The 23,930-nt window shown below is 55.1% G+C and overlaps 7 protein-coding genes across 7 annotated transcripts; 4 read left to right on the forward strand and 3 right to left on the reverse strand.

The window, feature by feature from the left end:
- Positions 1-2,140: 2,140 nt before the first annotated feature.
- CDEST_01326 (uncharacterized protein) lies at positions 2,141-3,827 on the reverse strand (the record flags this gene model as incomplete). The annotated part of the gene is made up of 1 exon (XM_062917485.1): positions 2,141-3,827. The coding sequence occupies exon 1, from the start codon at positions 3,578-3,580 to the stop codon at positions 2,141-2,143; it is 1,440 nt and encodes a 479-aa protein (XP_062773536.1). The 5' UTR covers positions 3,581-3,827.
- A 222-nt stretch (positions 3,828-4,049) lies between these two features.
- On the forward strand, positions 4,050-6,590 carry CDEST_01327 (uncharacterized protein; the record flags this gene model as incomplete). The annotated part of the gene is made up of 3 exons (XM_062917486.1): positions 4,050-4,720; positions 4,774-4,961; positions 6,363-6,590. Exons 1-3 carry the CDS (start codon positions 4,087-4,089, stop codon positions 6,588-6,590), a joined length of 1,050 nt encoding a protein of 349 aa, XP_062773537.1. The 5' UTR covers positions 4,050-4,086.
- A 1,809-nt stretch (positions 6,591-8,399) lies between these two features.
- On the forward strand, positions 8,400-9,461 carry CDEST_01328 (Putative metallo-beta-lactamase, ribonuclease Z/Hydroxyacylglutathione hydrolase; the record flags this gene model as incomplete). Its single annotated transcript, XM_062917487.1, has 2 exons — positions 8,400-8,768; positions 8,841-9,461. The coding sequence occupies 2 exons, from the start codon at positions 8,400-8,402 to the stop codon at positions 9,459-9,461; spliced, it is 990 nt and encodes a 329-aa protein (XP_062773538.1).
- Positions 9,462-9,671: 210 nt separating this feature from the next.
- CDEST_01329 (uncharacterized protein) lies at positions 9,672-10,750 on the reverse strand. Its single transcript, XM_062917488.1, has 3 exons — positions 10,460-10,750; positions 10,259-10,407; positions 9,672-10,194 (listed from the first exon to the last, which is right to left on the reverse strand). The coding sequence occupies exons 1-3, from the start codon at positions 10,559-10,561 to the stop codon at positions 9,717-9,719; spliced, it is 729 nt and encodes a 242-aa protein (XP_062773539.1). The 5' UTR covers positions 10,562-10,750; the 3' UTR covers positions 9,672-9,716.
- An 8,465-nt stretch (positions 10,751-19,215) lies between these two features.
- On the forward strand, positions 19,216-21,092 carry CDEST_01330 (Putative major facilitator superfamily, MFS transporter superfamily). Its single transcript, XM_062917489.1, has 3 exons — positions 19,216-19,828; positions 19,875-20,522; positions 20,585-21,092. The coding sequence occupies exons 1-3, from the start codon at positions 19,231-19,233 to the stop codon at positions 20,827-20,829; spliced, it is 1,491 nt and encodes a 496-aa protein (XP_062773540.1). The 5' UTR covers positions 19,216-19,230; the 3' UTR covers positions 20,830-21,092.
- Positions 21,093-21,175: 83 nt separating this feature from the next.
- On the reverse strand, positions 21,176-22,593 carry CDEST_01331 (uncharacterized protein; the record flags this gene model as incomplete). Its single annotated transcript, XM_062917490.1, has 2 exons — positions 21,176-22,335; positions 22,386-22,593. The coding sequence occupies 2 exons, from the start codon at positions 22,591-22,593 to the stop codon at positions 21,452-21,454; spliced, it is 1,092 nt and encodes a 363-aa protein (XP_062773541.1). The 3' UTR covers positions 21,176-21,451.
- Positions 22,594-23,081: 488 nt separating this feature from the next.
- CDEST_01332 (uncharacterized protein) lies at positions 23,082-23,300 on the forward strand (the record flags this gene model as incomplete). Its single annotated transcript, XM_062917491.1, has 1 exon — positions 23,082-23,300. The coding sequence occupies one exon, from the start codon at positions 23,082-23,084 to the stop codon at positions 23,298-23,300; it is 219 nt and encodes a 72-aa protein (XP_062773542.1).
- Between the last annotated feature and the right edge of the window lie 630 nt (positions 23,301-23,930).

Raw genomic sequence — 23,930 nt, forward strand, 5'->3', positions numbered from 1 at the left:
TATTTTAAAGTGCTTTAAAGTGCTTTAAAGCGCTTTATATACTTAATTATATATCTACTTCTTTTTATTTTACTTAAAAAAGATACTAAAATATTAATTTAAGCTTAAGATATTTAAGCTAAGCTAAAAGATATTTTCTTTATATATAAATAAGTACTATATAATCTAGTTTATATACTTTAGTTTTTAAGCTATAGGTATTATATAGTTTTATAATAGCATTGTTTTAATAATACTAACGTACTTACATAGCAAGCAGCGCATAGGCTTATTATGCCTTAAAGGGTACTTTTCTACCTATTTATTAAAAATTAAATTCTTATCTAAAATAAGTATAACTCTATAAGGTGCTTTTAATAAGAGTCTAAAGCTAGTAAAAAATACCCTAGAGATTATTATCCTATCTTAACCCCTAGAACCCTTATTGTTTGCTTTAATAAGAGAGGCTAAGTAGAACTAAGGGTTAGGGTAGAATAATAATTTCTAATAGATTTTTTACTAGCTTTTAACTCTTATTAAAAGCACAGTATAAAGTTATACTTATTTTAGATAAGAATTCAATTTTTAATAAATAGGTAAAAAAGTGCTCTTTAAGGTATAATAAGCCTATACGCTGCTTGCTATAATGCGCTGCTTGCTATATAAGTATATTATTACTAAAGTTTTATATTATAAATATAAAGCTTTATTTATATATAATAAATATTTTAATATTATATTATAATTTATTAAAAATCTCTTTTTACTCTCTTTAATAGCATTTTTATACTTTAAGTAAATAGATTTAAGATTTGTTTTAAATCTACTGATATTTTATATTTTAATAGTATTTAATTAGTTTCTAAAACAGCTTTAAGTAGATATTTAAACTCTAAAGATTAGTACTTTACTATAGTAGATAGCTTACTTTATACTTAAATTAAAAGTCAATTTAATTTAAAACTTTCTTAACTAATACTTATATAACAAATACTTAGTACATTATTCCTTTATAAAGCCTACTACTTAATATAAAGCTTATAATAGTTCTTTTATTACTACTAAGCAGCCTAACTAATTTAGGCTACTAAATCTTATCTTTAAACTATATAATACATACCTTCTAAAGTATCTTATAATTATAATTTACCCTCTTTTATATAAGCTCTCTTTTAATGTATATTATTACCTTTAGTATTAATAAACTCTTTCTCTACTTATATTACTACAGCTTTAGTTATATTATAAGACCTTCTAAGTTATAGTTAGGTTTCTTTAACCCTCTCCTACTTACCTAGTATTAGTAAGAATAGGGTAGGTAGATAAGATAGGATATCTTAGATAAGGATAAGATAAGGCAGATAAGAGTAAGTTAAAGGTGTAGGCAGAAAGTCTGTATATTGCTTGTGTGTATAAAAACTTAAGTCTAAGGTAAATAGAGAGGGAAATTCCCTCTATTTATAATTCTACCTAAGGGATAAAATCCTAGATTATTAATATATATTATTATACATAAAATACGCTTATAGTATAGTGTATTTATCTAGTATGTAGGGCTAAAGTCCTTAGTATAAAGGGCTAGCCTAAAATGCTTCTACTAGTCTGTATATAGACTAGTATGTCTATAAATCCTTATATACAAGGTATGCACATAAATTATACACTATTCTACAGCTAAAATTATAAGGATTCTAAATATAAAAACTGTTTACTTATATCTCTTTTATTTATAAAGATATATGCAATTAGGCATATAAGTATTTTTATAGATAAGCTTCTTTATTCTTAGTGTATCTAGCTAACTAAGCTTAAAAGAGGCGTCTTTAAGATCTTAATAAACTTAATAGAATATAAGGTATACTAGTAAGTAAATTAGCAATAATATAATATAGGCCTACAACTTAGTCTTTTACTAATTTAGCAATATAATACTAATTAAGCCTAAAAAGATGTAGATATAAAGCCTAAGGTTTAAATCCTAAGAGAAGTAAAACATAAAAACTATATAATTATACTCCTAAGGTTTAGGCCTAATCTTACTTAGTAAGACCTAAAGAGGCATATTAAAATAAAAGGTGCGCTAGCAAGTAAATTAGTAATAGACACAATGTAGGCCTACAACCTAGTCTTTTATTAATTTAATAAGACTAACTACTGTATTTTAAGGTGTTGGGCTTGAGTGGAAGCTGCCTCTCTGACTCTGTCCCCTCCCTCCTCTACCTCTATTTCCACCTCGACCTCGACCTCGACCTCGACCTTGACCTCTACCCCTGCCTCTAAATCCACCCCTACTTCCACCGCCACGCATACTCTGCGCGCCACGGCCTCTGCTGTTGGAGCTGGCTTGTTGGGGCTGGTCATGGACGCGGCGCTGTTCTCCTCTGTCACGGTCGGCTCCGGGATGCATGTTGCTTGCATGTGCCTGCTCATGGCCAGGCTGCGGCATCTGTGGGATCGTCGGGGCGGGGGTCTGGATCTCCCAAGGCTTGGGCGCAAAGAGATCGCGTCCAATCATTCCATCATTAGGATCGGGTTTGGCGCGGAGGGCCGTTCTCCACCTTTCCATGGCAACCTCGAACATGGCAGGAGTTTCCCATCCCTCGAGCTTCAGGTCCGAGTACATTGTGTTTTCGCAAATGTCCATTCGCTCGTCATGGGAGCGTTTCTTCGTCGGATAGTTGCTGTGGGTGTAGAGGAGAAAATACGAATGGCCCGGTGCGCCGACGTGCCATACGCAATCAGAGTAGGCTCCAGCAACGGTCCAACTGATATCGTCGCCGTTGGGGGTGAAGAGGCGGATCTTGTCGTGATCGTCGGGACGGCTGCGTATACGAACGGCGGCGACTAGCACGTAGCGCCACAGCAGGCGGTCGACGCCGTCGTCAATGGGATTCTCTTCCTCGCCCGTGTCGCGGATGTGGATGACCTGGAGGGCTTCGAGGTTGTCGCTGACGTCGTCCGCCGCGGGTGTGTAGAGAATGCGGGCGTACACGGGCGGGCGCGCGATGAACGACTGGCCGAAGCCGTCTGGGAGGATCTCGACATGGTCGAACATCCGCTGGATCTCGGCTGTGAGGTCGATCGGGCCGGAGCCCTCCTGGTGCTGAATGCGGACGAGACTGCGACGGGCATGGTCCTGGTCGGCATCGTCCTCTGCCAGCTCCCATTCGGACGAGGTGGGTCGTCCGATGAGGCGATAGGACAGGAGGTGATGCGGCCTCGCCCAGAGGGTGCTGTCCATCAGGGAGTGCGTCGCAATTTTCTCAAACGTCGCGCTCTCGACATTGGAGAAGCCGATCTTGCGGACGAGCTCGGTCTTGTCGGCCAACGTCCATTCCAGTTGGAGGTGATCGGCCCCTTGCCAGGCTTGGCGCATGAGGGGGTTGCGAGATTCCTCGGAGACTCGCTCGTCCAGGCTCGCGTCTCTCTCTTCGTAGGAAAGCATTCTGTTGATGCCCCTGATCAAGGCCATCATGCACTCAATGCCCGTGGCATTGGCGTCGTCGGTTGCGGGCGGTGCGAAGCCCAGAAGGAAGTCTTGATGGCAGCCGGGCCGTCCATTTCGTATGTCATTGTCGGCCATGATGTCGTATGAGTCCATGATGGTCGTCTAGTGTGTGGAGGTGTGTCTGTGTCTGAGTGAGTTATTGAACTTGACGATTGAGGCTTCGGATATTAGGAAGGGCGGCGGATGGGCTCGGTGGGGCCGATGGCCGGTAGGTACGTACTTGACCTTTTCACTTTGAGAGATTCCAGAGCCAGTCAAAAAGAGAAGGAGGTCTTAAAAACTTGAGGGAAGGCACCATGTGTTGGAAAAGGCTCACCTGAATAAAAAAAAATTCCAAAGACTTTGTGAATTCTGGCGTGCCTGGGGTGACTGGTCTCCATGGGTGTAGCTGTGTGCTGCTCCGAGATCAGACGACAGCCGATTTTGTGGGCCCTGTCCGCCTGGGTGGGTCCCGGTGCCTGGCAGCGGGCTGCCCACCTACCTTGGAGTTTTGTTTTGTTTTTCACTTCTTGTCCTTCCTTTCTTTTTTTTTTCTCTTCTTGATTTTCTTCTCTTCGTCAACGTCGATTATCATTTTGATTCCAACAAAAATCGACATCATGACAAAACCACACGAAACCCCCCCGGGATCCCCTCCCGGATCTCCCACCATCCCCCGGGCAAGCGTCCATGACGCCTCTGTCCAAGAGCCTAAGGTCGTCGCCAAAAAAGAGGCGCCCATGACCGAGGCCGAAGCCGAGCAGGCCCTGGCCGCCAGTGTGGAGATACCATCAACACCGACGGACGTCAATGTGGATATTCCACCAACGTCGCCAGCCCCGGGCGCCGAGAGCTCAACCCAGCCAGGCGAACATGCAGACACCTCGTCCCCCGATCCCCAGTCATCTTCGGGCGAGGAATCTGAGGAGAGCGTAGGTGATGGGAGAATGGCCATCACCAGCGGCGTTCTCCAGAACATCCTCGCAGACTGGACCTTGCGTGGTCGTCCCGCGCTGCTTCTCAACGTCGTCTGTCATCGCGATTGGGACAACGAAGATGAGCCAGATTCAGTCGAAGAGGCCGTTCTTCGAGACCTCTGCGATTTGCCTCATAGCGTGACGGTGTCCGATATCGACAGCGCCATGACGGATGCTCGCCGTAGGGCATACGACACCACAATCAGAAGGGGGCTCGAAGATATCGGGTTGAATTTCATCAACTACGTAGTCCTGCTCTATGTGTGGGATCAGTTCCGTAAGTGAATCTGTGCTCTGCTGACCGTCAAGACTCATGCTGACCATCTCCAGACACTTACTTGACGCGCGACGACTTCCCATGGAAGGATTACATGCCGGTCGACATGATGTCGGGAGGTCCCGACGACGGGTTCCACGGCCATCGAAGCCTTCGCGAGAGGCAAAAGGCGATTAAGGCGCAACGAGCAATGGCGGCCTCGTCCTCATCCCAGGCCAAGCCGACACCGCCCGCGCCCAGCGTCGACAAGGCAGCGACACCACCCGCGCCCAACACCAGCAAGGCGCCGCCACCAGCGAAGTTCGGGAAGATTCCCCTGCAAGGGTACAACCAGAAGCCGCAGGCGCCGCCGCCGCCGCCTCCTCAGCCGACAGCCGCGAATACGGCGAGCGACAAGTACCCGCCGCCGACCAAAACGGACCACAAGTCCAGCAGGATGTTCCACGCGTCTCAGGCGCTCCGCGAGGAGGCGTGGGCGCGGTACAAGGGCGGGCGGGAACACCGAGAGACGGAGCTGCCGTTCGAGGTTTGCTTCAGGGACAAGACGTCAGTGAAGGGGTTCTTCTTGAGGCAAGAGTCGATCGAAAGGGCCAACCGCACCATGGGCGGGCGGCTAAAGTTCCTCTTCCACTACCGAGAGGCATACGTCTGCCTGGTGCTGTCGCCCCACCCGAGCTCGAAGCTGGGCGACGTGTACCGGCGCATGGTGGTCGCGTGGGAGCTGGCGATGGAGTGCAAGCGGCAGGGCGAGAGCGTCAGCTCGACCGGGCTCCGTCGCAAATACCCAGACCTGGGCGAATACTTCCACAACAACTGGAAGCGCAAGTGGGCCGAGACGCCGACCGTGCACGACATCACCAACCGCGCGGCCAGCCTGCAGATCGGGGAGAAGGCCAAGGCCGATGGCCTCGAGAGTGTCAGGACCATGGCCAAGTTCGAACTGGCCAACCTGGCCGCTGGCAAGGGCAAGAGTAAGGAGGACACCGCCGGCCGGATGGACGCGCTGTTGGACAGCATCCCCGCGCGGATGCAATACGGCAGCAAGGGCCCGCCGTTTTCGAGGAACGAGGCCATCGCCGTGATCCACAAGGAATGGCACGGAATGGGGAGTCCCGACGATGTCGCGGGCGCCAAGGCGTGGGTGTGGAAGTGGGCAGCGAAGTTGCGCCAAGAGAACGAGGAGGCCAAGAAGGCCGAGGAGGCCAAGAAGGCTAGGGAGGCCGAGCTGAAGGAGGCCGCGGCCGACATTGCGGCTCTCAAGGCGCGCAAGCTCAAGGGGATCAACGACTCCTGCTGGGCCGACAAGGGTCCCACCATCCCGTCGGGCCCGTCGAAGCAGGCTCCTCAACAGGCGAGGCAGGCGAGGTCGATTCCTCAACAGGCGCGGCAGGCTCCTGTGCAGGCCACAGTCCAAACCCCTGTGCAGGCTCCTGTGCAGACGCCAGCACAGGCTCCATTCCAGCCTCCTGTGCAGCCCGCGCAGCCGTCGAACGCGGTGCCCTATGGGCAAGCGGCGCAATGGGGACCTCAGCCGGGCTACGCGCAGCCGCAGGGGTACTACCCGCCGAGCCATCCTCCATACGGTGGCTACTATGGCGGCCATCCGGCGTACGGCCATCCTGGCTACGCGCCGCCGATGCAGCAGCCCATGCAGCCCATGCAGCCCACGCAGCAGCCCATGCAGCAACCGATGCAGCAGCCAATGCAGCAGACTGGCATGCCACCGCAGGGCTACCCGCAAGCCGATGGCTACGGGTACGACTACGGCATGCCCCCGCAGGGCCACCCGCAAGCCCATGGCTTCGGGTACGGATACGGCACGCAGCCCGAGGGCGGATGGCGGAGCGCTGGTCCGCAGTGGCGGCAGTGAGGTGGTGAAGTGGTGAGGCAGGGCTGGAGGCGGGCCCGTGTTAGAGTATATGTAGGAATGGAGGTGTACGGATTGCTCTGCTGTTCATGATGTTATGGAGTGACTGATTGCAATGCAGTGTGTGATGCTGCGCTTGTGACGTGAGGATGTATTGATTGCGGCGGTGTCAAACCCTGTGTTTAAATTTTGTGGGTGTCGGAGATCTACGAATGAAGCCAAAGCTCGCAGACTTTTGGCCTCACGGCGAGTGTCAAAGTCGCAGTCGAGGGGTCTTACAAGTTAGTCGACTTACTGACCGTCGAGCCACTGACGAAAATCGCCATGGAGTTTCCTGCACATATGCTGAACATTGCGTCGTAAACAACCATCAGATTCGTGCTGCCTCGCGCATCCAGCAAGTCTGTCGTCAGGGTCAGAGGTGAAGTCACAGGGACTGCATCCGGCACCTACGGGGACACCAACATGGCGGACCCCTTGACACCAGCTTCGTAGCAAGGTGAAGCGGCACATGTCTTCAACAATCGGCGAATTTGGTCGAGCGGTTTCGAGGACTGCTCGGAATTGCCGCCGCCAAAGTGGCTGCCAAGCGGCCCTGGCTCGAACCTGGCAAAGTCGGGTTTCTATTTGCCATCTCGTGTAGGACTGATGTGTCCGAACAACACGGGGGTGCATACTCGCAGCAGCGACCACAACGAATGCAAATCTGAGGAGCAGATGTGACCGTTTCCCAATGAATGAAATTTTGATGCCCCTTGTTTCAGTGTCTGGGGGTTTATACCAACGCACTGATAGCATGTCAACCCTTTTCCTGCCTCCGACGCACGCACGCCATTGTCGTGCGAGGCATATAACATAACGAGTGTGCGGGATCCAATATCCACCGAGGCATGTCCAACTGCCGATCACAATTCGGCTTCTTGTCGCTAAACGGCGCCTCCCAGGGAGCAAGATATCGTAGGGGAGCCGATCCTAAGCTGCCCTGTGACTTGCAGCACGTCGGCACAAGCTTGTCAGCGGGGCCAGTTTGCTTCCGGCCGTGGACGTGCAGATGCCCCGACTGCCCCGCAACTCGCGATCTGTTGGCGGGGCCAATCTGCTCTTCAGCCCTAGTGGCAAACACCGACGTGCAGATGCCCCGATGACTGAGAAACGGCCAAACTCAGCGCCGAGCCGGGTCGCAAGTACGGTTTGCTGCGTTGAGTCGGCGTAAACCTGGATCGGAACACGGTTTGTGTTGTGGTGATTCTTTCCCATCATGACCCTGCACTCAGGGATTCGGAACCACGTCAAGAAGCCTGCCGTCCCTCGTACCCCACTTGTTCACTCGTACTCGCTATGCCCTCCCGAGGGTACGAGATTCAATCGTCCCGCTGCAGGCCTCTTTCTGAGGTGTTACGCAGGATTGGGCCGAGCTAGCGGCTACACGGCAAGTGGTGTCAAACCTTGTGTTTAAATTTTGTGGGTATCGGGACGACGACATAATCAACAACTAGTCACCTGGCGAATGCCCATTAATGACATACTTGGTAATCTTGGGAACAGGTGGACTCGGTCCGTCCCCGGCACAGCTCGTAACTGACGTCGGACACAATTTGGCTCCGTGAGGATGCGGCTCCACGCCTCAATATGGCTCCGTACACCTGAGGAAGGATTGTGACAGTGAGCAACGACTCTAGAATGCAGGATGACTAGTTGTTCCCGCATGAGAATGCATATAAGGATGCTCGATCACCGACAACTCGGATATCTTGGACGCTTGGTATCGAACAGCTTCATAGCCTTGTCTACTTGTCTCTAATCAACTCCAAAATGCGTAAGAACATCGCCATCATTGCCGCTCTTTCGGCACAGTGTCACCAAGCCGTCGCGTCGGACAACTGCAGCCTGAGGGTCGAGAACTTTGTCAACCAGGGCCTGTCTCTGGACATGGTCTCGTCACTCGTCATCGGGTCCGAGGCTGCGGTCGTCATCGACCTTCCACTGGCCGTGGCCCAGGCCAACCTGCTGGCGGCGTGGGTCAAGAACACGACCGAGAAGCCGCTCGTGGCAGCCTTTACCACGCACAACCACCCGGATCACTATCTCAGTGGCCGAGCCTTCCTGGACCACTTTCCCGAAGCCAAGCACTACGCAACAGCAGAAGCCGCAGCTTGGATAGAGAACGAGGCCGAGAAGAAGGTCAGTTGCCGATGACGCCCCTCCACTTTCTCTGCCCTTTTCTTATTCTGACGCTGCATGTGCGCACTGCAGACCGAATACTGGTCGTCAGTCTTTGGGGAGGGCGTCATCGCACCGAGCCCGGCTATCCCCACCCCCTACAACCACTCGTTCTTTGTTCTTCCCGGCGATGAATCCTGCCCTGTGGAGATCATCAGCTCAGTCGGCGGCGACACGATTGACGAGGCCATGTTCTGGATCCCAAGCAGCAAGACCCTGATTGCAGGGGACATTGTCTACGGCCACCAGATGCACGTGTGGCTGGCCGACCTCCTGACCCCCGCTCTCACCGCGTCCTGGCTCGCGACCCTCGACTTCGTTGCCAAGCTCCAGCCGCGCCGAGTTGTCCCCGGTCACGCGCTGTCTGCAGACACCTTCAGCGCCGCCAAGGACGTCGTCCACACCCGCGACTACGTGACGTTCTTCCAGAAGAACATTGAGGCCAAGGGCGCCGACTTCTACCTGCCCTCTGAGATTTCGACTCTGATCGACAACAGGTTTCCAGGTCTCCTGAACATATCATCGTCGGCCACGTCACGCCAGCTCCTTAACATCTCGGCCGAGAATTTCGGCAGAGGAGGCACGAGGCAGATTCACTACTTGGACTTGTTAGCCTTCAACGACACCAAGACGCTGGAAGGCTGGCAGCTGTAAAAGAGTCTGGGGGCGGGACTTGATCGTCGACTCCAGACGGGTTCCTGTTCATGCACTTCCGGAGCAAGACGCAGTTTTGATTGTGCCGGCTTGGAGAGCCATCTGTGCAGGATATCGTGGGCATCTTGAGAGTTGTTCTATGTATTCTACATTAGCCTTGAATATTATAACCCCTAGTCTCCGAACCCCTCAGATTATTGATCCTCCACCGTGATTCCTTACTTTGGGTCTCCGGCGCCCGCCGCTGCCCCCTTTCTATTGCGGCCTTGGTTTCCCCTTTCGAGTCTTTCCCTTTTCAATCTTCCCCTTTTCAGGCTTCCCCTTTTCAGGCTTCCCCTTTGCAGTCTTCCCCTTTTCGGCCTTCCCCTTCCGTCTCCCCCCTGACGACGACTCTTCATCCTCACCGACATTAGGCTCGTTACGGAAATTGGGCCAGTTTTCGTACGAAACAGGATTCACATAGGGTAGCTCGTTCACAGTTTGGTAACAGCGCGCAGAAGTCTCCAAGACGTTTTGCTGCACCATCCAGGTCGGTATCAGCATCTGGATATTGTTTTCGTGGCCGGCCTCGACCTTGGACATCCGTATGGCTGACGATGCGTGTTCCTTCTTTGCCAACTGAGACTGCACATAGCCCTCAATTTCCTCCTCAGGATGATACCAATAGTCTTTGGGGATCCAGACTTTCGGTGCAGCAACGAGCTGGTCTCTCTCCGCCTCAACGTAACACCACCTACACAACATGTCAACATACTTGAAGCGGCCCCGTTGTATTCAAGACTGATGCTTTTACATACCAGTCCTTTGGATTGTCCCTGTAGCTATGTACCGCCATTGAAAGGTAAACACCATAGCCAATTTGGGCCCAACCCTTAAGTTTTGCTTTTTCGTCAAATTTGATATCACGGAAGATGTTTTTTTCCTTTTTGATTTGGTCTGCTTCAAGCTGTTGGTGGTTAGTTTGGTTTGCACGCCGGGTGTGTGTGTTGCCGACGCACCTTATTCACTCTTCGGTAGCCGAGAAGTATTTTGTCTGCTAGTGTGAAATTCGCAAGGCCGAGAAGAAGAAGCACCAGGTGCTTCACGCTGATCGACCACATGCCTTGCTTCAGCAACCGGTAAACAGGTGGGAAAACAAAGGAACAACACAACCGAGAGCCAGACGTAAAGATGTTGGCTACCAATCCTACTGAGGTGTAGGAGACGGTGGGCGGCGCTGCATTAGCAGATTGGTAATACTGGACGCGGCCAGTTCAGAGAAGCAACGTAGATATATATACAACATAGCGCCTCAGCTAAGCCGAGAGTGTCTTTAAATGATTCATCAAACGTTAAACAACGGTGCAATCTATACCTGCATAAGAGGTCGTGAACGATTTGATTGTCCTGGGAGATGAAGACATTCCGGCTCACTCTACTCAGAGGAGAGGCAGCTCAAGGGCTGATCCGACAGGGATACGGTTCATGCATACGATGTCGGCCCTATAGGTGCGCCTAGGATCGTCGGCTGCTGCGGGTGCTATGTATGCATAGAGCACGGTCTGGTCGGAGTTGTCTGCGGAGTTGTCTGCGGAGATGTTGATAGGCACGTTGGCTGTACTGCGGCATGAACACTGCCGCCGGCTTCTCTGGTTGCGGGCCAAAGCTTTGTACCTCTGTTAGGTATCTTTGTGGCTGCGATCAAGCTGATCTAGGCCAGATCCCCATCAGACCCATCACCGCAGTATGTGGGTTTTCAGCCACCCAGGGCGTGAACCCAAGCTGTCTGTGGACCACAGCCCGTTAACTACATGTGGTGGGTATTGAACATACCCAACATACCATAGTAGGTGTCTACTAGGACGGTGACAGACCCTAGGATACCCTCGCTGAAGTAAAACCGACCCAATACTAGGTACGTTCGTTGCTCGCCAATAAGGCACCCTCGGGCCAGGGTTTGCCCTACATACACGGGATAGACGCCACTCGGTTATGTAGATCTACTGTAGGTCCAGCAAATTGCCCGGAGCAAAAATAAACCACAACAATCCCCACTCGCCTATGCCGCTGGTGACAGGACACTCGCCGACGTCAGTCAGCCGCAGATCGGCCGTACTCGTGACACCCCAAAGACCTTGACGCAAGTCTGTGCACTGACCGTGGCCACACTTGGGGGGAAGAACCGCGGGCGACGCCACAGACAATGAAAGCATGTGCTGTCAGTCCCAAAGAAGGCCGCGGACGTACGGGGCATGCCTTGGGGGATGGTGGTCCAGCAGAAGAAAGCTGGAGGCAGTAACAGGCACGGCGGATCATTCCGATGCGTCGACGGAGTCGCAATGTGCAAGAAGCCGCACGAGCCGTGCCTGTGAACCTGCTGCTACCGGGTTATCCAGCCGAGAGACGGCGATAAACCTAAGGGGCGGAGCGGTCGGCATCGCCGAGTTGCTCTGTGGCGCGGTGTAGAAGTCCGACGAGATTGGTTGCTCCGTGGCGCGGCGTACAATTCCGACGAGACGGGTGGTTGCGGTGAGGCAACTGGTAAGGACGCGCTCGGCCCTTTTCATCCCAATTACATGGGAAAGCTTATTACTCAGTATATCCCAACGTAGGGGTGGCGTCGCAAGGACTTAGGAAACGTGTCGGCCAGGCTGAAATTATGCGGCAAAGGGGGGCCGAACGCCAAGTTTTTCACAAGCTTCCACCCGGCATGATCCTAACCGTAGGAGAAAGGTTAAAAAAAAAAACCAACTGCCAACTGCCTCAGAGAAACTTTGCCTATACCCAATCATTGCCTGTATTGTACAAGTTCTGAAACGGCGCTTGATTTCTCTTTAGTGGGTGCGGTAATTTTGGACTAGGACGAGAGCCACCGGACGTGACTCGAGATAGGAAATGAGACCCTCTACGGTGCTTCTGAGCGCCCCCATAGTCTCGGTAACCATGGCTGGCTGTCAGGTTGATATCTTCAACCAGGTGCAAGCCCAAGTCGGAAGCGGGTGAGTTTCTACCGAGACGAGTGGTTACATTTTCTTGTCGGATCGATACACTACTTTATACACACACACACAGAGTTTATTACGCCCTGGCTAAGCCATAAAGGGCTCTTACGTCTATCTTACATGCTACCATTATTGATTGTCTACCCTGGTCTCAAAATAAGCCCCATATATGAAATCCACTTCCGTCTGCGTCATCTTTGATTACTCCTTCCGATGATTGCGATTTCTCGTGAAGGTTAGTAGCAGGTACTCTTGGAGCCAATTCCTCCAAGTGTTCAGGTCTCTATTTTCGGCGGCTGAAGCGAGCCCTGCTGTCGATGGCACGAGGGTGCGTGAGGGGTTAGTCGGTGATTAGTGTTGGTGCTGTGATATTGTGCTGTTGTTGTCCTACGTTTGGTTGATCTGCATATCGAGTCGTCCCGTTGCCATGGCAAACTTCACTGTTTCTCTTACGACGTCCATGCATGGTGACCAGTCGTCGTCAGGGTCGGATGTGGCCTTCCCGCCTAAGTAAAATGACAGATTGCCTCTGTGCGTATCAGTTCGTTGGATCATCGGTGCGCGTTGTACTGTCCATTGGGTGCAACGGAAGAGAAAATGCTCGACCGTCTCTGCTGCTTGCCCGCATGCACATTGCTCCGAGACGGCCGCTCCGATCTGGTGCAGATACCAGTTGAGCCTTGCCATCCCCGTCCGTAGCTGGGCCAGTATGCTGGCCTCCTTCCATGAAAATGAGTCGTATAGTTGCCGTGTATGCATTCCCGGCAGGGCAGCATCGACCCTTTTCGAGAACTTTCCTACACCTTCGGGTAGCCTGCGGTACTTCTGTATTCTCTCTAGCGCGTGCCTTAGGGTGGTTGAATAGGCCCTCGCTGGCTTCTTCCTTGGCGTCTTCCCTAGTTGCGTGCTCTCTTTCGCCGCTGTTTTGGCCGCCAGCTTGAGGTCGGGCTCTACTTCTGCCGGAAGCCAGAAGAGTCTAACCTTATTGCCATCACTTGTGAGCGTCTTGGCTGCCTCGTTTATGCGACGGATTTCTTGTTGGCCCGATTGTTGTCGTGGTCTTCCTGCTGCTAAGACGGCCGCTTTGTTGGTGGAGAAAACGTAGATGGCGAGGTAACGGACTCTCTTCGAAAGAGACTCCAGCACCGCTGCTATCGCCATGAGTTCCGCCGTATATGGGTTTTGCTCCGTCCTAGGGCCGACGGTGGTTGATGCTGTCGTCGTGGAGCCGCCTCTCCTGTGTGACAAAGGGAGCAGTACTGTTGTTCCGTAGCCCACGATTCCGTTTCTTGCCGAGCTGCCTGTTGCAGCCCTCACGGCCCACCCAGTCTGGGTCGCCTTGCTTGCCCTATCGCCGTCTTCTTCCACTACCGTATGGATTCGACTTTCCCACGGTGGCTGTGGGAACGCTTCGATGGTCTCTAGCCTGTCCACTGGTAGGTCTTGGTATGCTGTGGCCATCTTCTGGAAAGGCGAGATGTGCCTCTTGAAGCTCTGAGGTCTGATGCGTCGCAGCGGGTGACTCGTAGGCAGAGTCTGGCGACGCACCCAGAACTTGATCGCTTTCCTTTCGAATCGTTCCTGGGCTGACTGTATGCTTGCTTCTGCTTCGGCGACCGCTGTGGCCACTGTATTGAAGGTTCCAATGATCGCTTGAGCTCCAATCCTCTGTATCCTGTTGATGACCTTCATCTGGGCTGCTCTGCACCTGTGTTTCCAGACGTTCGACGCATAATCTATTGTCGGTGCTACCGCCGCCACGAAGAGTTGCCTTGCCGTCGACGGAGATAGGCCCTTGAGTCGTCTCAGCTCCAGCACGGCTTCGAGGCCTTTCGACGCCGCTTCTGCCACGTGTTGCTTGAAATAGAGTTTGGTATCCATGATTACGCCTAAAACCTTTACGCGGTCTTTGGGCCTGACTGTGTCCCCTTTGATGTCGAAGGTTGAGTAATCTTCCGGTTGTCGCCAGTTACGGGTGAAGTGTATGATGGCCGTCTTGTCTGTTTCGAATGTCGCCCCGCTTCGTCGTTCCCAGTCGAGGGCTCGGTCAATGATGGCCTGGATCCCTTGTCGGTTCGCCTCTCGCGATGGTCCGGTGACCCATGCCGTATAGTCGTCTACAAATGCCAGCGATCCTCCATTCTCATCGATTTGGTGTTGGACCAAATCGGCGTTGAAGAAAAGGAACAGGACAGGCGACAGCGGTGAGCCCTGAGGTAGCCCAGCTTGAGGCAGGGAGCGGACCTCCGAGTCCTGGCCGTTGACCTGGATGCTTGCTGTCCGATGCGAACAGAACGCATCGACCCACTTCACCAGCTTTTCCGGGATCCCTCTCGCCTTGAGTCTCTGAAGCAGTCTCTCCTTGTACACCCCATTGTATGCGCCTTTGACGTCGAAGCTGACTAGACTGAGGACTTTTCTTTTCCTCCATGCTCTGTAGATGTACTCTTGGAGCAGAACCAGAGCCTGCTCTGCCGATCGCTGCTTCCGAGCCCCGAAGTGGTTTGTAGGCAGGAGCCCGTATGTCTCGACAGCATGCGATATCCTCTCGGCCATCACCGACTCAAGCACCTTCCCCAGCGTCGATAACAGCGAGATCGGTCGCCAGGCCTTCGCGATGGTGTAGTCGTCCTTGTTCGGTTTCTTCAGCGGAATGATCTTTGCATGCCTCCACTGCTTAGGCAATTCTCCTGCCTCCACCGAGGCTTGGAACAGCGCGTGGACCCGATGTTTCACTACGGGCCACGTCTGCTTCCACACGGCTACCGGCAACCCATCCTCTCCGGGTGCTTTCCACGGTTTCGACGCGAACAGCTGTCTCTCCACCTCTTCTAACGTGATAGCGGGGAAGGGCACGGGCGGCCGTTGTGGACGATGTCCCTCGTCGTCGATCCTATCCGGAAGCGGAGGGAAGAACGCAGTCAACAGCTCCTCCGCCTGTTCCCCGGTCTCTTCCGTCTTTGAACCGTCTGCTCTGATAAGCTGGGGGATCTTGTCGAACGAGGCCCCTTTGTCGGCGCATAGATACTTGGCTGCCTTCCAGATGTTCGTATCGTCGGCCAAGAACTCATGCCAGTGGTGCTTCTTCTGTTGTCGGATTGCGTCGTGGTACTGCTTCGCCGCCACCCGTGCTCGCTCCTCAAGATCCGGCGGACAGTGGCCAGCCCGTCTCTCCGCCCTCGCTCGGTTCCTCCAGAATGTGTGGATCCGGCGCAGCTGAGTGAGGTCGTCCGTCCACCACCTCTTTGCATACCTAGACGGTTTGGCCGTAGGCGTCAACGCCTCTACCGCTTCCACTACTGCCGACATGAGTCGGTCCGTCTGTTGTTGTACCGTGCCTCCTGTAGGAGTGCGTTGCAGCGTCGCCTCAATCCTGGCATTGATCGCCTTCCATGGAGCGTTCTTGAACAGAAGCCGGGGCTTGCCGTCCGTGTCTGGAGTCGCAATCTCAAACGTTGTCTCGATCGCTTGATGGTCCGATCCGTGGTCTGTCTCGTGCACAGCGCATCTTGTCATCATTCTTGCCAGCTCCTCCGACGCGATTGACAGATCAATCGTTGTTGCCGCGTCGTGCTTGTGCCACGTCTTCGTCCCTCGTGATAAGAGGCTTCTGAGTGACAAGTCGCTCATCAGTTCGATGATCGGATCCGCCTCTCCCTGCCTGTTCGCTGAGATGTCGTCCCCTCCCCATAGTTGGTCATGCCGATTGAAGTCTCCAATGAGGACCACGTCCACCACCTCGCCCGTGCCGCTTCTGGCTCCCGAGATGGCCTGCCGTAACAGGGCACACGCCTGTCGAAGCATCTCAGGTTCTTGTGCTGGAACATACACCGACACGACCAGCACTCGACGACCCGAGAGTCGAAGGATGGCTCCGGTCATGTCCGGTGACGGTATCGGCACTTGCTCCGCCTCGACCTCCTTGTTGACCCACAACATGCTCCTGATCCCCCATCGTCCCTCCTCTCTCCACGCCGTCGGAACCATCCTCGTCCACCTACTATGCCGCATCGGCACCGTCAAGACCTTGCCCTCTCTCTTCCACACCCATGGCTCTTGAACCGCTATGACTGTGAAGTCTCGCAGTTGCTCATCGTTCATCAGGCTTTCGTGTACTGCATCCTGTTTTCTCACGTTCAGTTGGAGAATCCGAAAGTTTTTACTCATGGAGAGATGGGTAGAGCTTCGGACACTTCTTGCTGAAAGACTCGTGCGGGCCGCCGCAGGGAACGCACTTCAGTACCGTCTCGCAACACTCCTTGTGGTGGTGGCCCTCCTTAGCACACCGTCCGCATACCAAGCGGTTCGGGCATCGGGACGCCTTGTGTGGGGCGATCTGCTGACATTGGAAGCACTGTTGTGGCTGAAACTGGGGTCTGAATACCCCCGTGGTTCCGGATTCTCCTCCTGCGTGGAAATAACCTTCCGAGATGAGCCTCCTGGCCTCACTGGCTTTGGTCAGGTAGACCGCCATCGATCCGTACGCTTTCGGGTTTTCCTTGTCGCTTAGCCACACGATCTTGGCGACGGTCGTTTCGTTTTCTTGGCTGAACTCTTCTGCTGCTTGGCTTCTGTACTTCCCTTTCTCCTCCCAGACTGCTGACCATCGCACGAAGTCTACCTTGATCGGGTATAGGTCGTCGTCCCGGACTCGCATACCCGGAGCGATTTTCGTCTCCGCGATTTGCTTGACCATTTGGTGTTCCGCGTCGTCTCGGCAGACGATTCTGACAAGATTCCCGTTTCTTGGGTTCACGGTGACGGCCTGACACCGCCATCCTGTATGCCCATCCGCACGCATCTCCTTTTCCACTGCCGCCCTGATCGTGCCCGCGTTGGGCTTGTTACCATCTTCCGCTTCAACTCGCGAGGTGTCGATCGTGCAGTACAGAGTGTCGGTTGCGTTGGGCGGTGTTGCGCCAGACGTACGGGTCTGCGCATCGCTGGCTTGGCTGTTTGGGATGGTTCGGGCAACGGCGGCATACGACGGACTGGGGCCGCTTTGCGCCGAAGCTCGAGTCGTAACTTCCTCGAGGCTTTCGCGTGTCTTGGTGTTATCGTCTTCCACTTGCTGCTTTAGCGCCTGCAGATCGCCGCGGACCATCTGCAGCTCGTCCTTGATTGACCGGAGTTCCTCGTTCGCCGATCGTAGTTCGCCTGTGGCTTGTCGGAGCTCGGCCTCGATATCCTTGTTTCGCAGTTCCGAGTTCTTCCATGCATTAAAAACAACTTGGAGGGATGCATGAAGCTCTTTCATCTGCTTTCCCATGGCCAGGAGCAGTGTTCTGTCGTCAACCTCGGCGGTCTTGGCTCGTCCTTTCGCGGCTGATGCGCCCCTGGTGGTCGCCTTCCGCACGCCGTTTCCAGCCAACTCGTTCGGTTCTGCGTTTCCATCATCGGCAATCTCTTGGTTCTCTTCGTTCAGTCGGGCTTTGGTCGTTGGTTTACGTAGCCGTCGCAGTGGCCGCTCCGTTCCGCTGACTTCTTCCTCATCAGGCGCGACGTTGATCGTGTCCGCCTCCATGTTTCACAACACGGGACGCGCCGAAAGTGGGTTCACTAGCGCCGCGCCACGCGTCTCGGTTCCGCTCCTTCCTCACAACACCCAAACGACTCTCAACAACGACAAAAGATGATAATAAGCTCGCAAGTCCCACTAGATGCAGTCAGATGTCTTGTTTCTGTAGATCTACTTTTTTTTTTTTTTTTTTTTTTTTTTGTTTACTTTATACAAGTGACGGCTTCATGCGGAGTGGGTATGCTCTACTCGTCGTTGGAGTCGTGCACAGACCACACAGCAAACCCCCAACTAGTAGAGTTTGCACTTAAATCTTAAATATGCCCTTTTGGGGAAATTGTCACAACCTAGAGTGTGAATAGGAATCATCAACTGCTACTAGGTGTGGATCCACTTGCCCACAGAGTATACTTGTATAGTCTCACACACTGTGAATCTTCCCCAAGCAAGGTTCAACCATGAAGAGACACAGTTGATCATACCTGCCTTTTGCCTTTTGCTTTGTCTTGCTTTTTGCTTTACTTGTTTCCTGCTTCCTCACATGCTACAGCCGTGTGAGTCAGCAGCCCCTTTACTGGCCTTTAGCCCAGCGTCACGTGAAGTTACACTACACTGCTGTAGCCTTCGGCCCAGCCGTCGCGCAGCCTATTACACCTGTCAGCCTGCAATAGGCCGCCAGGAGGGCTGTGTCAAGTTAGGTGCACACTCTTTAGCAGGCAAAGAGTGTGCGTGGCCCATGCGCCCTCTAAGACAGATGCAGTCGTGTCAGAACACACACACGCACTCCGTGCGCGCGCCGACTTGGTCTCGTAGTCGCGTGGGCGTTAATTTACGGACGGGTTGCCGGACGTGTCGTCGCCTCACAGCAACCGGGGCGAACAGCCAATGGATGAACATCCGAACAGAGACCGCCAAACACGGCAACCAGAGACAAAGCGACGGACGTCCAGCTCGGCAGCCGAAGGCAGAAAAGGGTTTCCGAGGCATTTCCACAGCACACGCGACAGCATCGCCAATGAGCAAACGTTCCCCCGAGCATCCGGGCCACCAAAGACTTGGAGCCGAGCAGCAACGGCTCGAAAGCCCGACGCCGCCGTATATCCGAAGACGCCATTCTAGGCTGCCATCCTCCACCCACTTACATGAGACTGCCATCTTCCATCCACTACATAAGACTGTCGACGGCATCCAAATCCATGCCCAGCTCATCAATCGGCTCACTCGCTTGAAGTCATAACTTACCGACTAGACAACAGCTCACCACCCAACCATGGCCACGCTTCCCGACCCCGCCGAGGTGGAGATGGCCGCGGCTCCCCGGGCCACATCAACGGCTGCTGCTGCTGCAAAAGACGGGGACCCGTTCCTGGTGGACTTTGCGCGGCCCTACGACGCCGAAAACCCGCTCGACTGGCCGGCGGGCCGCAAGTGGATGGTGACCGACGTGCTCTCGGCCACGGGCTTCAACCGCATCATGGTGTCGACCATCATGGCGCCCGCGCTGACCAACATCGCGGCGGAGCTGGACATGACGGCGACCGAGTCGGCCATGGCCCTGTCCATCTACCTCCTCGCGACGGCCTTGGGCCCTCTGGTCATCGGGCCGCTGTCCGAGATCTACGGGCGGCAGGTCGTGCTCCACGCGTCGAGCGCCTGGTTTCTGGTCTGGAACGTGCTCTGCGGGTTCGCGACGACCAAGGGGACGCTGATCGCCGCCCGTTTCCTCGCGGGGTTCGGCGCCAGCGCCATCTACGCCCTCGGGGGCGGGGTCCTCGGGGACATTTGGCGGCCGGAGCAGAGGGGCCTGTCGATGGGCGTCTACCTGCTCATCCCGCTGCTGGGCGCAGCCGTCGGCGAGTGCCCCGTTCGTCCGCCTGGGAGCAGTGTGACCCGAAGCTGACCTTGTGCCCGCAGGCCCCATCATCGGCGGGTTCATAGCCGCCCGCACGACCTGGCGCTGGATGTTCTGGTCGACGTCCATCTTCCAGGCCGCCATGATCTTCGTCGCGCTCTTCAGCTTCCCCGAGTCCTACGGCGCCCTGGTGCTCCGGCGCCGCGCCGCGCGGCTTCGCAAGGAGACCGGCGAAGCCCGCTACCGTACGGCGGGCGAGCGGCTCGACGCCGACAGATCCGCGTCGGACGTCGTGGGCCGGGCCCTGACGCGGCCTCTCCGGCTGCTGCTGTTCCACCCCATCATCCAGGTCACTGCCGTCCTGTCCGGGTTCAACTACGGCATCATGTACGTGACGCTGTCGACGTTTTCCGACCTGTGGAAGGGGCAGTATGGGCAGTCCGTCGAGATCAGCGGGCTGCACTACATTGCCTGTTCCCTGGGCGAGCTCGTCGGATCCCAAGTCGGCGGGCCCATGATGGACTTCCTGTACGGGCGTCGGCAGCAGCCCACGCCCGAGTCTCGGGTCATGCTGATGTTCTTCGGCATCGTGCCCGCCTGGGCCGGGGTGTTGGCGTACGGCTGGACGGCGCAGTACCGTCTCCACTGGCTCCTCGTCGACGCCGGGGTCGTTGTCATGATGTTTGGGATGCAGCTGAGCGGCATGCCCGGTGAGTCCCCCTCCCGTCCCCGGACCGCTGCCGGGCTGCAAGCTGACCAATCTGCCCGCCAGCGACGGCGTACGTTATCGACACGTACGGGGAGCACACGAGCAGTGCCATGGCGGCCACGCAGTTTGTCAAGAGCCTGACGGCCTTCTTGTTCCCCCTGTTCGCCCCGAGCATGTACGGCGCGCTAGGATACGGGTGGGCGAACAGCGTCATGGCCCTGGCGGGCGTGGCCATCTCCCTCCCGCTTCCCGTCTTCCTCTGGCGGTACGGAGCCCGGCTGCGCGCCAGGGCGTCGTCGACGTACTGAAGTCCGAGTTGCGGCATGGCGCACGGGATCGAGACGGGCTTGTCGCTGGTCTGTGTGCATGGATGTTGGATGTTGGAGGACTGGCGACTGCTCTGCGACGTAGAACAGCACAATAGCCGAAAATTTGCATCATCTCCGATGGCCATGGAGCAGTACCATTATGAACCGGCGGCCACTGGGTTGCGTGGCCAAGTCAGGAGTCCTTCTCGAGGTCGTAATAAGCAGGCCAGTGAACATTGACCAGCGACGCCTCACCGGGAAACGATCATCGTCATGCATTTCGTATTCAACCGGTATGCAGCGTCCAGCGTCCAGCGTCCAGCGTCCAGCGTCCAGCCACACGAGGCGCGGCCGCAATCCATGGTCTACCAGTCAACGGGCAACGAACCGGCACAAACACCTTCCTATTCGGTAGCTGGATTCCACGGGGGCGGGTAAAACAAAGAAACCGATGCCTAGCAGGGCAAGACGGAGACGGAGGAACGGAAAACGTGAAACCGCATACAGAATGGAGGACTAGACGACCCAAGCTGCCCAACCACGCACTCGACGCCCGCAGCCTTGAACCCACATCCGTACGGTGGCCTCTCGACACCCGTCACCCTGAATCCTCCACCAGACGTCACGGACGATGCGGTGCGGACGCCAACACGAGCAGACTCGCCGTTTTGGAGAGCGCCTGGAGAAGACCTCTGCAGCTCCTTGTATACCCGAGCCGACCACACTCTCCAAAGGCTGGAGTGCTGCCACGAGGCGCAGATGGTTGGCGACGCCGAAAGGTGGACGACCCGGGCATCCCGGTCGCTGGTTTTTCTTCAAGCCAACTTCGGACAGAGTGCCGGTTGGTGCTCGGGCGTGATTTGCTCCCTACGCCTCCCCTCCCCCTCCCCTCTTTGAGCCGCAAAGGCACTGCACCGCCAAGTTGTGCGCTCGGAGAAATGGCTGCATGTCGAACCTTCCGCGGAGGGTTGAGAGTGGTTGGACGGGCAGAGATTGGGCCCCGCGATCCACAAAGACGATGTATGACGGGATTCCAGAAACCGTTGGCGGAAGGCATGGCGTCGGGGGTGCCACCTCCACCACCGGAAATTCCACGGTGCACCACGTCCTGTTGCGGTGTTGCTTGCAGAGGGCGGTGATTGGCGGCGGCGGCCGGCGGTTTTGCCGTTGTGAGACAGATGATGCGATGGCGGCAGGCCTCGTTGGCCGGTGCCGGTCCCGACAGACTGTCGCCGGACAGTGCGGAGGTGAGATGCGGAAATGAGTACGAGGCCCCACCGGAGCGAGTGCGCTCGGCGTCGTAAAATAGGGCACCGCCGTTGTTGGCGAGATGCTGCGGGGTGCTAGATGACAGTATCAGACACCGACCGAGGCGGCAGGCAGCCAGATTCCGTGTCCCATGTCTTATACTGTGGCTCGTCTCTTCCGACGCCAACGTGCCGGCTGCTGCGGGGAAGAGACCACACGGTAGGCGAGTGCGAGGGCGAAACGCCGCAACGGCCGTATCTTCGCGGGGTTTGGGGCCAGGCCAACGAGGTGAACGTCAAAGGAGAGACGCTCGTGGCTTTCGTCGAGGTTGCGTGTGGCTGCATGTGTCCGCGTCGCTGTCGGAGCTAAATTGACGGGATGACGGATCCGTCGTTTAGCGCGTGGTCGGAGGAGGGAGCCTTGAGGGCCCCTCCCTGCCAAAACCTCGAGCGTGAACACAATCACCAACAGCAGAGAACCAACAAGAGTGGAGGGGCGGGTCGACGGTTGGGACATGGGCGCCGGGGGGAGGAAAGCGACGTCGCGGTGTAGGCGGGGGCCCAGTCCGAGTGCGAGGGGCGCGGCAGGGGCCCCTGTATCCAGGGAGGAGTTTGTCTTCCGTTCGAAGATCCGTTCGGCGTTGGGCGTACTCGGTCCTCTGTGGTCGATTCCCAATTCCCATCAGCGCTGTTGGCCCCTTTGGCTCAGTGGCTCAGTCTCAGTTATTTGTGGAGGGACGTCGTGACCGGATTGGCTGTGCACCGCCTGCAGCTGATTCGACGGTAGCCCGTAGCACAGCACCTCGGCCGGATCGATGAAGCATAAGCCCGCCCAAGGCAGCGTACAACGTGGTCTGCAATCGCCCGTTAGCGGCCAGAACCACCGACTCGGTTAGCGGACGCGGGCGGTGGAGGGACCTACCAATGTGCCATGAGGTGGGGGCGCACGACCCGTCAAAAGCAAAAAAAGACCGCGGCAAAACTCAAACGGACGACAAGCGAGACATGCGAGCGGCCCAATATCCAGGTACTCTGTGCCGCACGCGAGGGTTATCCGTAGATATGCACGATATGCGCAACTTTGTCCCCGCCGCTTCACCCTGGCTGGCCCGTGGCCCCCTGCTTCCCATCGGCAATACCATGGTTGACAAGCAAACGAGATTCCGAAGTGAGTCGGTGTCACGTCTTTTGCTCGACACCCCCCCCAGCGTCCCAAAGCTGTAGAGCTGCAAATGGCGGCCGCCCTGGTGTGGCAACCCCGGCTCCGTAATCTGCCTTGGCCGCGGGTAATTGGTTGCGCCAGTGCGAGAATCGGTGGGCATCGAGGCACCGCACATACGTGTGCTGCGTAGAAACATCGACACCACGGTCGTGTTCGACGCCGTTCAGAGGCTTGCCCCGTGTGCGACCGGCGGAGGCGATGGGACGGCCAAGAGGGTGTTGCGAGCGCCGGGTGGCCGCTGAGTGGCCGCCGTGGGCCGCCGGGCCCGCCCACGGCGCGGAAAGGCTTCAGACTCGGAACGTTCCGATTCAAGCCCGCGGCCGCCAGAAAACGAGGAGCACACACATCCCGTGCTTCCTTTGCCGGCCATGATGCAAAACGGCGCATCGGCAGTGCCCGGGCCGTGCAGTGCTCGAGGCGCCGGCGGGAGCGCGTGGGCTGTGCCGGCACGAGGCAACGGCGGATGGGATGGTGCTGATTTGTCAGGAGCAGCAATCCTACTTGTCGCAGCGTGACGCTGGCTTACCAAAGAATGAGAAGCGAGGCCGAGTATTGTCGGGGTGCCGACGGAAGGGCTCAGGTAAGTAGGACTTCGGGGTGTTATGCGGTCCAACGGCGCGGATAGGCCTTTC

This window comes from Colletotrichum destructivum, chromosome 1 (genome assembly GCF_034447905.1).
Source record: "Colletotrichum destructivum chromosome 1, complete sequence".
NCBI lineage: Eukaryota > Fungi > Ascomycota > Sordariomycetes > Glomerellales > Glomerellaceae > Colletotrichum > Colletotrichum destructivum.

Bases quoted from the DNA above. Each gene is read 5' to 3' on its own strand.
- CDEST_01329 (XM_062917488.1), bottom strand. From the start codon at position 10,561: ATGTGGTCGATCAGCGTGAAGCACCTGGTGCTTCTTCTTCTCGGCCTT. The intron at 10,408-10,459 runs GTGCGTCGGCAA...AACCACCAACAG, and splicing joins GCTACCGAAGAGTGAATAAG to CTTGAAGCAGACCAAATCAA. The intron at 10,195-10,258 runs GTATGTAAAAGC...CATGTTGTGTAG, and splicing joins AGGGACAATCCAAAGGACTG to GTGGTGTTACGTTGAGGCGG.
- CDEST_01330 (XM_062917489.1), top strand. From the start codon at position 19,231: ATGGCCACGCTTCCCGACCCCGCCGAGGTGGAGATGGCCGCGGCTCCC. The intron at 19,829-19,874 runs GTCCGCCTGGGA...TTGTGCCCGCAG, and splicing joins CGTCGGCGAGTGCCCCGTTC to GCCCCATCATCGGCGGGTTC. The intron at 20,523-20,584 runs GTGAGTCCCCCT...TCTGCCCGCCAG, and splicing joins GCAGCTGAGCGGCATGCCCG to CGACGGCGTACGTTATCGAC.